This window comes from Amblyraja radiata, chromosome 21, assembly GCF_010909765.2.
Source record: "Amblyraja radiata isolate CabotCenter1 chromosome 21, sAmbRad1.1.pri, whole genome shotgun sequence".
Classification (NCBI taxonomy): Eukaryota; Metazoa; Chordata; class Chondrichthyes; order Rajiformes; family Rajidae; genus Amblyraja; species Amblyraja radiata.
In genome coordinates this window covers 25,088,442-25,102,139 of record NC_045976.1, presented here as the reverse complement: position 1 = coordinate 25,102,139, position 13,698 = coordinate 25,088,442, and the positions used below count along the sequence as shown (strand labels likewise).

The 13,698-nt window shown below is 41.5% G+C and overlaps 1 protein-coding gene across 2 annotated transcripts in view; it reads left to right on the top strand.

Annotated features, from left to right (window-relative positions):
• The first annotated feature begins 2,961 nt into the window (after nt 1-2,961).
• Nucleotides 2,962-13,698, top strand: part of il17rel (interleukin 17 receptor E like) — a 33,695-nt gene continuing 22,958 nt past the window's right edge. The window contains exons 1-4 of one of the 2 annotated variants that reach the window (XM_033039775.1): nt 2,962-3,186; nt 8,400-8,433; nt 9,879-10,025; nt 13,228-13,337. In XM_033039775.1, the coding sequence (XP_032895666.1) occupies nt 3,073-3,186; nt 8,400-8,433; nt 9,879-10,025; nt 13,228-13,337 (405 nt within the window). In that variant the 5' untranslated portion in view covers nt 2,962-3,072. Of the gene's footprint in view, nt 3,187-8,399; nt 8,478-9,878; nt 10,026-13,227; nt 13,338-13,698 lie in introns of both variants that reach the window. The other variant, XM_033039776.1, reaches the window with a different exon arrangement.

The window sequence follows — 13,698 nt, the reverse complement described above, 5'->3', positions numbered from 1 at the left end:
TACTCTGCCACTGCCAGTGGACGTAAGCATCCCAAATGCCGTTTTCACCTACTTATCTTCTTGTGCTCTCACATTCAGGGATCTTTGGACTTGTGCCATCAGGTTTTTTTGTTCTTCAACACTCTATTTCACCATCTACAATGCAAATTCTCCACTTCTTTTGATAAGTGTGCCTTTCACAATAATTAACTTGCTCAACACAAACCAGAACAACTACCACTTGGTTATCTTCACCTCTTCCACCTTTACATTCATTTCCGCTGCCACTGGTGCACTATGGCTACAGCATGTATCACCTAACAAAGGCTTACTTACTTACTGAGGCTGAGGCAGCACTTCCAAAACTACTATGATTACTACCACAACTCAAGGAAGGCCAACAACCCAAAGGAAATATCTATCCTGCACATTGGCCAACAAGATACATTCTATTCTGATGTAGAATTGTATTTCCATTGTCAGGGACTAAATCAGAAAATCTCTATCCAGCAGATTTGGGGGAATATCCACAGGGGACTGGATAAATGAAAGGCGCAATGTAACTAGGCAAATCTCGGCATGTTAGTTCAACATTTATTGTTGACAAGAGACTGGAGTCTATAATCAAGAAAGAAATAACTTCATTTTAGAGAAACAATGCTATTGAACCAAAACAACATGGTTTTATGAAATATAAATCGTGTTTGACAAATCTGCTGGTAAGTCATAGAGTCATACAGTGTAGAAACAGGCCCTTCGGCCCAACTTGTCCACGCTGACCAAGATGCCCCACCCACACCAGCCCACCCGCCTGCATTCTTCAAGAATGTACCAAACCAAGTCGGTAGAGAGGAACCTGTAGATACACATTTGAGTTTTCAGAAGGCATTTAGCAAGGAACCATATACAAGATGGTGCAAAACAGGAGAGGGAACTGAGGAAATGTGCTAGTATGGAGTTGAGAATAGTTATTCCATAGAAGACAGTGAGATTGGTCTTCATCAGGCTGGAAGGATGTGACTAGGGGAGTGCTCCAAACATCTGTTGCAGCTCTCAATTATTTATACTTTCTACAATACTCCGGAGGAAAGGACAGAGGGTAAGATATCCAAGTATGCCGATGACACAAAAATAAATGGGAGAGCATGTAGCAATGAGGATATTTGGATCCTGCAACAAAATAACAGACATGTTGCATGCACTGCAAAACCTCGACAAATGGCGTTTCATGAGGGAAAGTGTGAGGTCATGAATTTCAGTAAGAGGAATTACAGAGAAATCCAGGTGTCCTTTGCTGGCAAGTGTTAGGGAGGTGAACGTCACATTGGCCTTTACTGTAAATGGGCTGGAGTTTAGAAATAGGGAAGTATTGTCACAATTGAACAGGGATACTGGTGAGGCCACACCTGGAATCTTTTGCACAGCTGTGATCTGCTTATTTAAGAAAGAATATAATAGCATTGGAAATTGTCCATAAGATGTTCTTTTGGCTAATTCCTACCATGAGTGGCTAAAGAAATTAGATCTATGTTCTATGATCTATGTTCTTTGGAATTTAGGAGAATGAGAGGTGATCTTATTGACGCATAGATGATCCAGTGAGTATAACATGGTAGATCACATGTGTAAGAAGGAATTGCTGATGCTAGTTTACACCAAAGATAGACACTAAATGCTGGAGTAACTCAGCGGGTCAGGCAACATCTCTGACGAAAAGGAATAGGTGATGTTTCAGGTTGAGACCCTTCATCAGACATTATGATCACCTATTCCTTTTCTCCAGGGTAAATGTCATGCTGTTTACACCGGTGGGAGAATCACAAATGAGGTAATATAGTCAGACGATTATTTTGACAGTAGTTTGAGACTGAGATGCATAGGAACCTCTTCTCACAGAGGTTGGTGAATTTCTGGAATTCTCAGTGCTGCAGGGTTAGGGGGACTGGATCACCAGAGGGTGTTAGTAGAAGAAATATACATGTTATTTTTAAAGATCAGGGAACTTGGTGCTGTGTGAAACCGGCACCAAAGGGGTGACCCTGGGGGTGGATCAGTCATTATCACAATGAATGTAGGGCATGCTGGAGGGGCCGAGTGACCTACTAACATATGTGCTATCCAAATAAGCTCGACAATCACATCCGGAGAATAGTTTCCCCTCCCATAAAGACTCCTGAAGTGTCTGCAGGGGATGGGGAATAAACGCCTGCATGACTGGTTGAGTATAGTAGGCTTACTCCCAGCTCAACACTGGTTACAAGCACATTTCCAGTCAGTAAAATACTCTAGCTACCTTTATTAACCATTTTGGCACATAACATCGCCCACGGTGAATTTTCTCTGGATCAAGTTAAATGCAAGACTATATTTAGTTGTGTGTTGTTCAACTATAACAAGTACAAAGATAATGAAGCTACGGACTTTTGGAGATATTCCATTACAATGAAGAGATAAATTGTGCGAGAACTGTGCGTGAATTCTGGACACTTCTTATGCTCTAAAAAGACACGAAATGCTGGAGTAACTCGACGGGTCAGGCAGCATCTCCGGAGAACATGGACGGGACGTTTCTGGTCGTGACTCTTCTTGAGACCCTCTGGAGGACATGGATAGTTAACCTATCAGGTCGGGACCCTGCTTCAGACTTCTTTGGCTTGTAAACCAGCATCTGCAGTTCCTTTGTATCTGATTATTTTTCCTTGTGAGTTCACCGCCCAACAGCTGAAAAGCTCCGCTGTAGAATTTAAAGATAGGATTTTAATTTCAGCAATGCCTGCATGAAACGCGGTCATAATGACAGTAGTAGAATACACTGTCGCAACTTTTATTTTCCACGAAATCATGTGTTTAAATTTACTGGGCTGGCTTCTTTACGCTGCGCTCGCTGATAGGAACCAGGACTGTTCGGGGGCGGGGTTGGAATTTGGTGCCGGCTTTTATCCTTGCGTGTGTGTGAGGCTGAGTCAATGCTGAGAAACAGCATCATCTGAATCCTTGGATTTCGCGCTGACTCGCTTCTGACAACACAGCGAGGCTCATCGGCTTTCTGCTTTCTGGACGTATCGTTTAAAGATTAACTAAGTGACCGATAAAATGCACTGTTGCAGAAGTCATAGTCTCAATTGTCTCTTAACTACCTTAGGGTTGCTCATATCTTGTTCTCAAGGTGTGGAATACATCACTACATGTGGACTCAGGTGTTCTCAGGTATAACATTGATATTTTGCAACAGGAATGTAAATACTTAATTTTAAAGTCATGCTTAGACGTTGTAACATTTCATTAAACTGTTTAACCGTTTTCTCTATTAATGTTTGTCAATTTACTATGCCATGTCCCATCTCTATAAAACGTTATTTTCCTTTATAAAAGCGTGTGTGGTTGCAGCTAACCAGGTTACGGATGTTTCTCAATTACGTTTTTTTTTAAACTATTCTCGAATTTTGATTGAACTCAAACACATGTGGGAAACATCGGCCCTCAAGACATGGTTTTGATTAATTCCTAGTTCTTTTGATCGAAGTTGTAAAAACAGGACAGGAATGGTTCTTCTTCATGGTGAATGTGGACTAATGTTTTGGCTGGGAGAGCGGAAAAACAAACCTATGGGTATGTCCATTGGGATTCAGAAGAATAAGAAGTGATCTTATTGAAGCATTGAAGTCCATGAGGGCATTACAGGGTAGATGTCATGATGTTTCAACTGGTGCGAGAATCACAAACACGGGTTCAAATGCTTTGCCATTGTAAGCAATAACGAGGAGTTGAACAGTTTTAAACATACCTGTAACTAGAGGACATTTTCTGGGTTTGTTTCGGGCGTTGCAGACAGAGAGTATCCCTAAATATTGCTATAAATCCCGGGATTGTGGGACTGACATATGATGAAAAAATGGATCAACTGGGCTTGTATTCATTGGAATTTAGGATGGGTGGAGATCTTATAGAAACATATACCATTCTTAAGGGATTGGACCAAAGTAGATGCAGGAAAAATGTTCCCGATATTGGGGGAGTCCAGAACCAGAGGTCACAGTATAAGAACAAGGGGTAGGCTATTTAGGACTGAGATGAGGAAAAGCGTTTTCACCCAGAGAGTTGTAAATCTGTGGAATTCTCTGCCACAAAAGGCAGTGGAGGCTAATTCACTGGATGTATTCACAAGGGTCAGATATACAGTAGCTCTTAGGGCTAACAGAATCAAGGGATATGGGGAACGAGGTACTGATTTTGGATGATCAGTCATGACCATATTGAATGCTGGCTCGAGGGGCCGAATGGCCTCCTCCTGCATCTATTTTCTATGTTTCTATCCCTCACAGTGCTCCATATACATGGTGAAAGACTTGGATCCACAAACATGATGTCATTGATCCAGTGACAGTAAATAGAGATACAAGCACAGAGTGGTGCTGCCATTGAGGCAAGGCAAAATATATTCATCAACGTAGTATATTGCTTGTTAATACATGGAAAGTTGGAGACTATAATTGCTTTCTAACCTGACTTTCTCTTGTCCTCTCTTTCTCATCTGGTTCCATAGGTTTTGTTCACTTTTCTCACCCCCCCCCCCCCCACCCACCCCACTCCTTATCTCTGATGTTTTTTTGTTTCGCTGTCTATTTTTCATTCTGAATGAAGATGGCAATGTAAAATTAGAGATAATATTCCATGGCAAACTCCACAATGTTTTGCGAGTATTGCTGCAAATTTCATCAACTTTGCTTCAATTGTGCAGTTTGCTACCCATAAATGTACAGGGCAGGTAACAGATGACTTACATGCAAGGGCCAGGACATACATAAACTTCAGTGAGGATGATGTCAATCAGTTCTCCATGATTTGTGCAACTATAATTCGGTCCCATATCTGCAATATGTAGCACACTGCACGTAAGGTAGGGTGTAGGAAGGAACTGCAGATGCTGGTTTATACCAAAGATAAGCACAACATGCTGCCGTAACTCAGCTGGTTAGGCAGCATTTCTGGAGAAAAGAAATTGACCTTGACCTATTGACCAGACGACCTAGCCATTTTCTCCAGAGATGTTGCCTGACCCACTGAGTTACTCTAGCATTTGTGTCTATCTGCATTTAAGGTAGTCCCAGGTACGGCAAGAGCATTCATCAATTTGAAGGGTTTCATTTCATTAATGTTCAGGTGGTCTGCTGCCATAAACAATATATTTTACCATGTAAGGGAAGGTACACAAAATTGCTGGGGGAACTCAGCGGGTGCAGCAGCATCCATGGAGCGAAGGAAATAGGCGACGTTTCGGGCCGAAACCCTTCTTCAGACGGTTTGTGCAGTAGACTGAGGGAACTGCCCTGATTCCTTTGTCCTACAGCACTTTACTTTATCTGAACTTGATCTGAACAGATTTCCAGTCTGCTTGCTAGAGGCAAGGAATGCATTGAAAAACGTGACCAGTAATCTGAGTGAAGAACCTGAGCAACAAACTGAAGGAGTGCCTCAGCAAAACTACCTGCCCTTCAGAACTGTGGTCAAGGAGACTTCATGTAATATTCTTTGACCGTTCAATATACACCAAGCAGATGACAAGGATGGAGGCAATCTGATCCATGCTTCACATTGTACGCTGTTGCTAAAGTTGGACGCCCCGTCTATGATCTGTTTGGATGTTGGGAGATGAAGATTCTGGCATTGTTAGAGCACAATACTTAATGCTTTGAGGTGCACGCAGACTTAGTAACAGCATGCATGCAACCTCAGTCAGATCCTTTAACCATGTAAACTGCTTACTAGGCATTCCACTAGACAATAAAGCAGCTCAGTTAAAAATTGAACCATAATCTTTTAACTTTGATAGGTGTTTTGTTGTAATGGATTTTTAATGCAACTTTCGCTTATTCCTGTGGTATTTGTGGTCTCCCGTTAAATAGCATATTGTCAGTTTTGTGTAGTTATGCATCTCAGCTATGATAACATCTAACCAGTAACCTAACAATATGCACATAATCTTTCTGGCACAGTATTCTTTTCTGGCAGAGATTCAGCCACTAGCAAGGTAACTGTGTCTTCATTGCTCTAGAAATGTCTTCAATATGGGTAGGCAGGAAATTGTGTTTCAGTTCATTGTATTAGTGCACAATGTTATGCCGAGTCTATTCAGCCAAGGCTGTTGGCCCTGAAGTGTATTTAACCATTTAATTAACAACCAGAGGAAATAAAACTATGTAACATTTCACCTGTACTTTGCTTGGTAATAGAGGTGAGGTTATTAGCACTGATTAAGTAAATTAGATGGCAATTTCTGCTTTTCATACATGTATAATTAAAAGTAGAAATCAGGAAACTGTTATTGGAGCTGCACTGGTAGTTCATGAATATCTTGCTGGGTGACTCGGCATTCAAGCATAAGAAGATCTTGAAGCTGCTGATTCATAAATACCCAATATGTGTACAGGTAAAATCTGAGTCTATCCATTCATATGTAATTTGGACTCATTTGCTAATAAGCAACCTAATAATTAAAATTTCATTTCATAGTTATAGACTCAAATCCAAAAATGTACTATTTTAAAAATCTGTTCTTTTAACCCCTTCTCTTTCTTTCTCTGACCAAATCCAACCTCTCCAGTAGCTTTCCTTTATATACATGATTTTACATTGAATGAAATATATTTCCAAGTTTGTATGCCTTAGTATGGATTCCAATTGCTTGAAGAGACATTTCTGTACATAATACTCCCATGGGCTGAAGAGAAGGCCACACATAAGACTAGGAATGGATATAAAGAACGGCTAAAAAGTCCATTAAAAATGTTTACTGCCAATTTTAACTGCAGTTAATGGTTCATTCAATCACAAAATCCAGAGGGATATTGTTTTGCTATTTCTTGTTCTTTTTTGTAGACATCAAGAGTACATAATATGTAATTCACGTGATCTTGGAGGTTTGATACTTAGTACTCCCATCACATTTTCCCATTGGAAATTCTAGATGACTTGGTCAAAACATTATGCTGGTATAAAGCCTGAGCTGCAGTATTTAATTCAGCATTAATTGGAAGAACTATATTTTAAGCTTCTGGTTTATTTCATAAGGATCACAAAGTGATTGTTTGATGCTGTGAAGGTTCAAGCCAATGTGTTGAGGAGCAGCACGGTGGCTTAGTGGTAGAGTTCCTGCCTTACAGCTCCAGAGACCCATATTTGATCCTGACTATGAGTGCTGTCTGTGTGGAGTTTGTACCTTCTCCCCGTGAGCGTGTGGGTTTTCTCCGGGTGCACTCGGAGAAAGTGCCACACTCCAAAAATGTACACGTTTGTAGGCTAATTGGCTTTGGTAAAAATTGTAAATTGTCCCCCGTGTGTAGGATAGTGTTAGTGTACGGGTGATTCCTGGTCGGTGCGGACACGGTTTCCCTGAACACAAGGGCCTGTTTCCGCACTGTATCACTAAACTAAAAACTAAACTAAACCGAAATGGGCAATTTAGAAATGATCAAAATCTATCTAAATTTGATAATGTCTTACAGTAAAGAAAAATAAAATGTAAAATACTCGTATTCACTTTTTGGCTTCACGCAAGAAAAGAATTGTGTTCAATTTCTGATGGTCTGCAATATAAATGGAATAATCTGATGGTAAAAACACTCATTGTAGATGAAGAGGAGAAATAGAAGTATAGTTTGATGTGCGCGCATTGTCTTGGTACCAGGGGAGTTTTCTTAGATTAGATTAGATTAGATTAGATTAAACTTTATTAAATTTATTCAGTCTGCCACATACAATATGAAATTCTTAGTTAGACACAAAGTGCTGGAGTAACTCAGCAGGTCAGTCAGCATCCTCTGGAGAAAAAGGATGGGTGAAGTTTTGGGTCGGGACCCTTCTTCAGACTTAGTTCAGATTCTTAGTGTTTGTTTTAATCTCGAGGACTGCTGCAGACATGAAGGAAGAACCACGTCCTGTGACAATTTACGGAATTATTTACTTTGTACCAACTTCAGTTGCAAATTACACCCTGGTTGTAACATGCATGATATGGATCATGTGAAAAAGAGCAACTAGTTATGGGCCTTTATTAGTGGTTCACTTTAACACCTTGCTTATTGTGAAATGAATTAAAGGTGAGATCGGTATGTTAAGATGCTACTGGGGTGCAAGATAATTAATGGCAAACATGGGAGGAATCCTTACCAATATTTTCTTGCTGCTGCACGCTCTTTGGTTTGATCTCTTTGATCAGAGATCTACACTGAAAACTCATTTATCTTTTATTTCACTTTGGCTCTTTTACAGAAATGTACACACAAATGTGTTACAGACACTTGAACTGCTGCAGGCAAATACATTCACCTTTTGTATGGACATAAAACAAACACATCGACATACTGTACACGCATACATTCAAATGGCGCAGAAAGTCTAATTCATTGTTTTTGTTCTTTTAGGGTCTCCAATGGAGAAGCAAAAATGTGACTACTCGTGAGTATCTCATAAAATTTGAAGCTATTTAATCTAGAAGAAAGGTAAATAAACTAGTTCTGTTCATGATGTCTGAACCCAAAAGTGTTTTAAGTTTGTGTAGGAAGGAACTGCAGATGCTGGTTTAAGCCGAAGATAGACACAAAAAGCTGGAGTAACTCAGCGGGTCAGACAGCATCTCTGGAGAAAAGCAAAGGGCGATGTTTCGGGTCAAGACCCTTCCTCAGGCTGAGATTCAGGGGTGAGGGAACTGGGAGATAAGTTTCCTATCGCCAGCATGGCTGCTGCACGGGTAGTACTGCTGTTTGGTGTCGAAGACAATTCCTTCACCAAATCAACAATGAGATTTTGCTGGTGACTGAATTTAGATGGGACAAACTAGAACCCTATTGTTTACAATCCTAGCACAATTATTTATTTTATTTGTTTCTGTTCATTCCTGCTCTGCAATATTGGTCATATCACAGTCCCATCATATGCACAAGAAGTAAATACTCACATATTAATCATGCTGACTTTTTTCTACTTTATTCCTGTCTTGCCAAAATTAATCCTTTCTGTTGAATTATTCATGGAGAAGCCAATTGCCACATTGATTTAAACGCTTCCACATTTGGCACCGGGGCTGTAATGCTCCAACAGTGTTCAGGATGATGCAGGGCAGCAGGGTGGTCATGAAATGGGAACTGTAATTGTACAATTTGATGAGTAGCCCATTAATATGAATTCAAATCTCATCATGCCAGCTTTGAAATTTATCTACATTCAATAATCCAATTAGCCCAGTTTGTTTTTGAGGAGCAGGAAATGTTGCAATTTATGACTGACCTTGGTTGCACGGAGAAACTGCAGTAGATGTTGTCCTTCACACAAAGGGCGAGGGTGGCTATTACTGGAGACCAAGTTTTTCCAGTCAATGATGAATACATTGAACATTGCAAAATAAGCACCCTACCTTGGGACTATACATTAAATTATAGTTTATCTTCCAATATTTGATTAGAACATACAAACAGAATGGGGCAAGAGTTGTCCCTCTAACCTGCTCCACCATTCTCATTGATCCAATATGCTCATCCATCTTGAGTAGGACCACAGTCCTACTCTCTCTTCATTCCCTCTGACTCTCATTGCCAATCTCTTCTTGAAAAAACATAATTACTCCCTCTCCTCTTTTCCTCTTTATTAGTAGGGGGCAACAGTTGCCCAAGGTTTGTTATTCTCTGAGAAAATAAATTCCTCCTCTGCTCTGCCTGAAATGGGCAATCCTTTACTCATGTCTACCAATACTTTGACCTGGATAGGAAATATTTAGAGGGATATGACCAGGCAAGGGTCTAGTTTGGCAGGGCTTCTAGCTCAGCATGGATGCATTGGGCCAAAAGTCCTGTTTCTGTGCTGTATGATTCTATGACTCTAATTGTATGCGTTTTATCATTTTGTAGGTTACCATGAGAGTGGCTGTCACCAACAACCATCATCAATGCCCTCAAACATTTTTGAGGACCTCAAAATATTGACAGTGTTGAAATGCATGAAGGAAAGACATTGTTCCCTATTTCTGAAGGTTAAAGGGACATTGATACTCAATGGTATGTGTTTTCTATATATTTTTTAATCAAACTGCAAAATTACGTGCTATGATTTTTAACATTATTGAAGAAAGTTTCTTGGGTTTGTCCATTATCCCCTCAGGAAATTTGTATAAACTTTCCAAAAGCAGTATCAGCAGCCACTGGGAGCCATGTCTACAACTTTAGATCTGTGTAATTGGGCAGGAAACATTGCAGCATTACATGACAGTTGCTGCCTCATGACCAGCACCAGAGATCAGGGATCGGTCCTGACTATGGGTGCTGTTTGTATGGAGTTTGAACATTCTCCCTGGGTTTTCTCCCTCTGCTCCAGTTTCCTCCCCCATTCCAAAGACGTGCAGGTTTGTAGCTTTGTTCCGGAAGTGGCGGTGCTGCCTTGGCAGCTGCGGCTCACCTGCAGTCCGTCTGTTCTTTCTTTTTTTTTTCTTGTCCTGTTTTAGCTAGTTAATTTGAGTTATTTGGTTGTGTATGTGTGGGGGGGGAGAAACTTGTTTTAGTCTCTTCCTTTGGGGGGATGCAACTTTTCTTGTCGTATCCCCCGTCTCTATCTCCGTCTGCGCTGAGGCCTAATGGCGGAGCTGGCGGCCTCCAACTGGGACCGGCCTCGGGGCTCCGGAGGCAGAGCCAGCCGCGACTTACCAGCGCGAGGCTGGCCGACTTCGGGGCTGTGGCGGCGTTCCAGCGGCTGCCCGACTCGGGGTTGAGGTGGTGTTCCGGCGGCGGCGGCGGCGGCGGCCCGACTCGGGGCTGTGGCGGCGACCCGACAGGTTGGCGACCTGTTTTTCCAGAGCTCCCGCAACAACAGCTGCGTCCGCTGGACTGGAGGGCGGCAGCTTCGACCACCCCGGGCCGCGGAGTTTGAACCGGCCCGTTCGTGGAGCACGGTTGAGCCGCGGGATTTACTTGCCATCACCCGGTGGGGTCACAACATCGGAGGCCTGGATCGCCTCAGTGCAGAGGGAGAACAAGGAGGGAAGAGACAAAGACCTAAGACTTTTGCCTTCCATCACAGTGAGGAGGTGCCTGGTGAACTCACTGTGGTGGATGTTAAATTTGTGTTTATTGTGTTTTGTTATTTTATTATATGTATGACTGCAAGGCAACGAAATTTCGCTCAGACCGAAAGGTCTGAATGACAATAAAGGATACTTTGACTTTGATTATAAATAGACTTCTGTAAATTCCCCTAGTGTGTAGAACTTAGAACTAGTGTACGGGTGATCGACTCTGTGGGCCCCAGGCCTGTACATGTTGTATCTCTAATCTAAGCTAAACATTGTCAGTATTTTAGGCAGCCAACATTGCAGATTAGGTCATTCTCCTATCAATTTCACCTGGCTTTTGCAACAGTGATTGATTTTATGTACACAATTCACTGCATTTTGCAAAGCTGGAACACTGTTTTCTTTTGGAGATAAGGTTGCTGTAGTTTCTGTTCTGGCCTGTTCTTTTTATACAGACTCTATTTTCCAAGTGAAAAGACTCAAAGAACAGATGCTCAAAGAACAGATGCTCAAAGAACAGATGCTCAAAGAACAGTTTTTTATGAGCCATCTGCTCTCCTCACCCCAGACAGGTTCAGGAGTAGCCCATTCGGTCCTTCGAGCCAGCACCGCCATTCAATATGATCATGGCTGTTCATCTAAAATCAGTACCCCGTTGCTGCTAATTCCTTTAGCCCTAAGAGCTAAATCCAACTCTCTCTTGAAAACATCCAGTGAATTGGCCTCCACTGCCTTCTGTGGCAGAGAATTCCACAGATTCACAACTCTGGGTAAAGAAGTTTTCCCTCGTCTCAGTCCTAAATGGCCTACCTCTTATTCTTAAACTGTGACCCCTGGTTCTGGACTCCCCCAACATCGGGAACATTTTTCCTGCATCTAGCCTGTCCAATCCTTTAAGAATTTTATATGTTTCTCTAAGATCCCCTCTCATCCTTCTAAATTCCAGTGAATACAAGCCCAGTCGACCCATTCTTTCATCATATGTCAGTCCCGCCAGTGTTGTCAGTAAATATTTTTGTGTTTCCAAGGTAATTTAATATGTGAACTATCAGAAAGTTTGTTTTTACTGCCTAGTGATGAAGAAATGCCCCCTCCAAATTGTACTATCTAATTTCATCTGGTGACTAAATCTTCAAAGTTTTGGAGGTAATTGAATTAGAATGTTTAATGATGCATCCAGAAATAATGATAATCCATTGCCATGAGTGACTGAAATCAGTAGTTTCAAATAAATTTGTTGCATGTTTGAATTATACTTCGTCAGCATTATCAGGTTTTCCTGGTGGGTGGAGTAGTTTAGTGTCAAATCCATACAGTGTTGTTTTACAGCGTGGGTGCAGAAGGACAAAGAGTAATGAACGCTGCCCAATATACTCAGCTTCCATTTACTTCCTTCTGGTCAGTTGTGGAGCAGCATTGAAGGCATTCATGGAAGTATTTGCACCTCAAACAATTGTTTCTGACTGGTTGTACATGAAAAAAGTGATGGGAAGGAAGGGCAGGTGCAGCACATGTGGTCCTCAAGACTACATCACTATTCAGGAAGGTCATGGCTGTCCTTTACTTCAGATATCTCCACTTCCTAAACTATTCTCCTGATTGTGATTTGTGGTGACGAAGCTTTTGACAAGTCTATTACTTTCTGCTGGAACACAGATTCATAAGCCGTGTTATAATCTTACCTGTAAGCAAACAAGGCAATAAGAGGCACCGGTCCCAGTTCTTCAATCTGAAGAAGGGTTCTGACCCAAAACGACACACATTCTTTTTCTCCAGAGATGCTGTCTGACCCGGCACTTTGTATTTATCTTTGATATAAACCAGCATCTGCAGGTCTTTGTTTCTACAAGTTGGAAGGGAATTGGGTAAAGAAGAAATATTTCATTTTGTTAAACTTCAGGCAAGTATTTGTAAGCTGTACTGAGCTGCTGGAGGATAAAGAGGTCAGTCTAAACATTTCATTCCGTTTGATTTCCCTATAGAATCTAGCAGTTGTTTGAGGAGTGGGTATAGGTGGGTAGGTAAATTCCCCCAATGAATGTATCTGCGCTCCTCAATCTTATAATATATGGATTTGTCTATGATACAAAGCCAAAAACTAATATGGAGGCTAATACCACTGCTCCTCCTTGTATTCCCATATATGGTCTGTCATTTCCAAGGTGTCTTATGTACCTTTTGTTCTTGTGTTCCAGAACACATCCGTGGTGTGGAGATATGCTCTTCTTCGACAAACTACTTTCCAACCCAATGTATAACTGTGAAATTCAATAAACAGAATTATAAGGAGTTCATTGCACAACCTGTAAGTTTGAAAATCTGTGTTCAATAAATAAGATTGATTAGACAAGACATGATAAAATTGAATAGTACATTTCTGCTATGAAACACCAAGGTCCATTAGTTACTTGTAATTGTATGTTTAGGATTTAAATATTTATTGGCTGGGAGAGCAAACAGATAACTAAAAAAAGTCACTGTGACATTAGGTAGGGTGAATCACAGGACATAGGAAAAAGGCCCCCTCGCCGGGATGGTGAAACTCCGACATCGGACCAGGAGAACACTCTCAGCAGCTCGGAGTTTCCGAATCGGCCGCTTCCTACCTGAGACCGTGGCTCCCAAAGTCTGCAGGCCGAGCTGGGCGGAGCTCCAACACTGGCGAC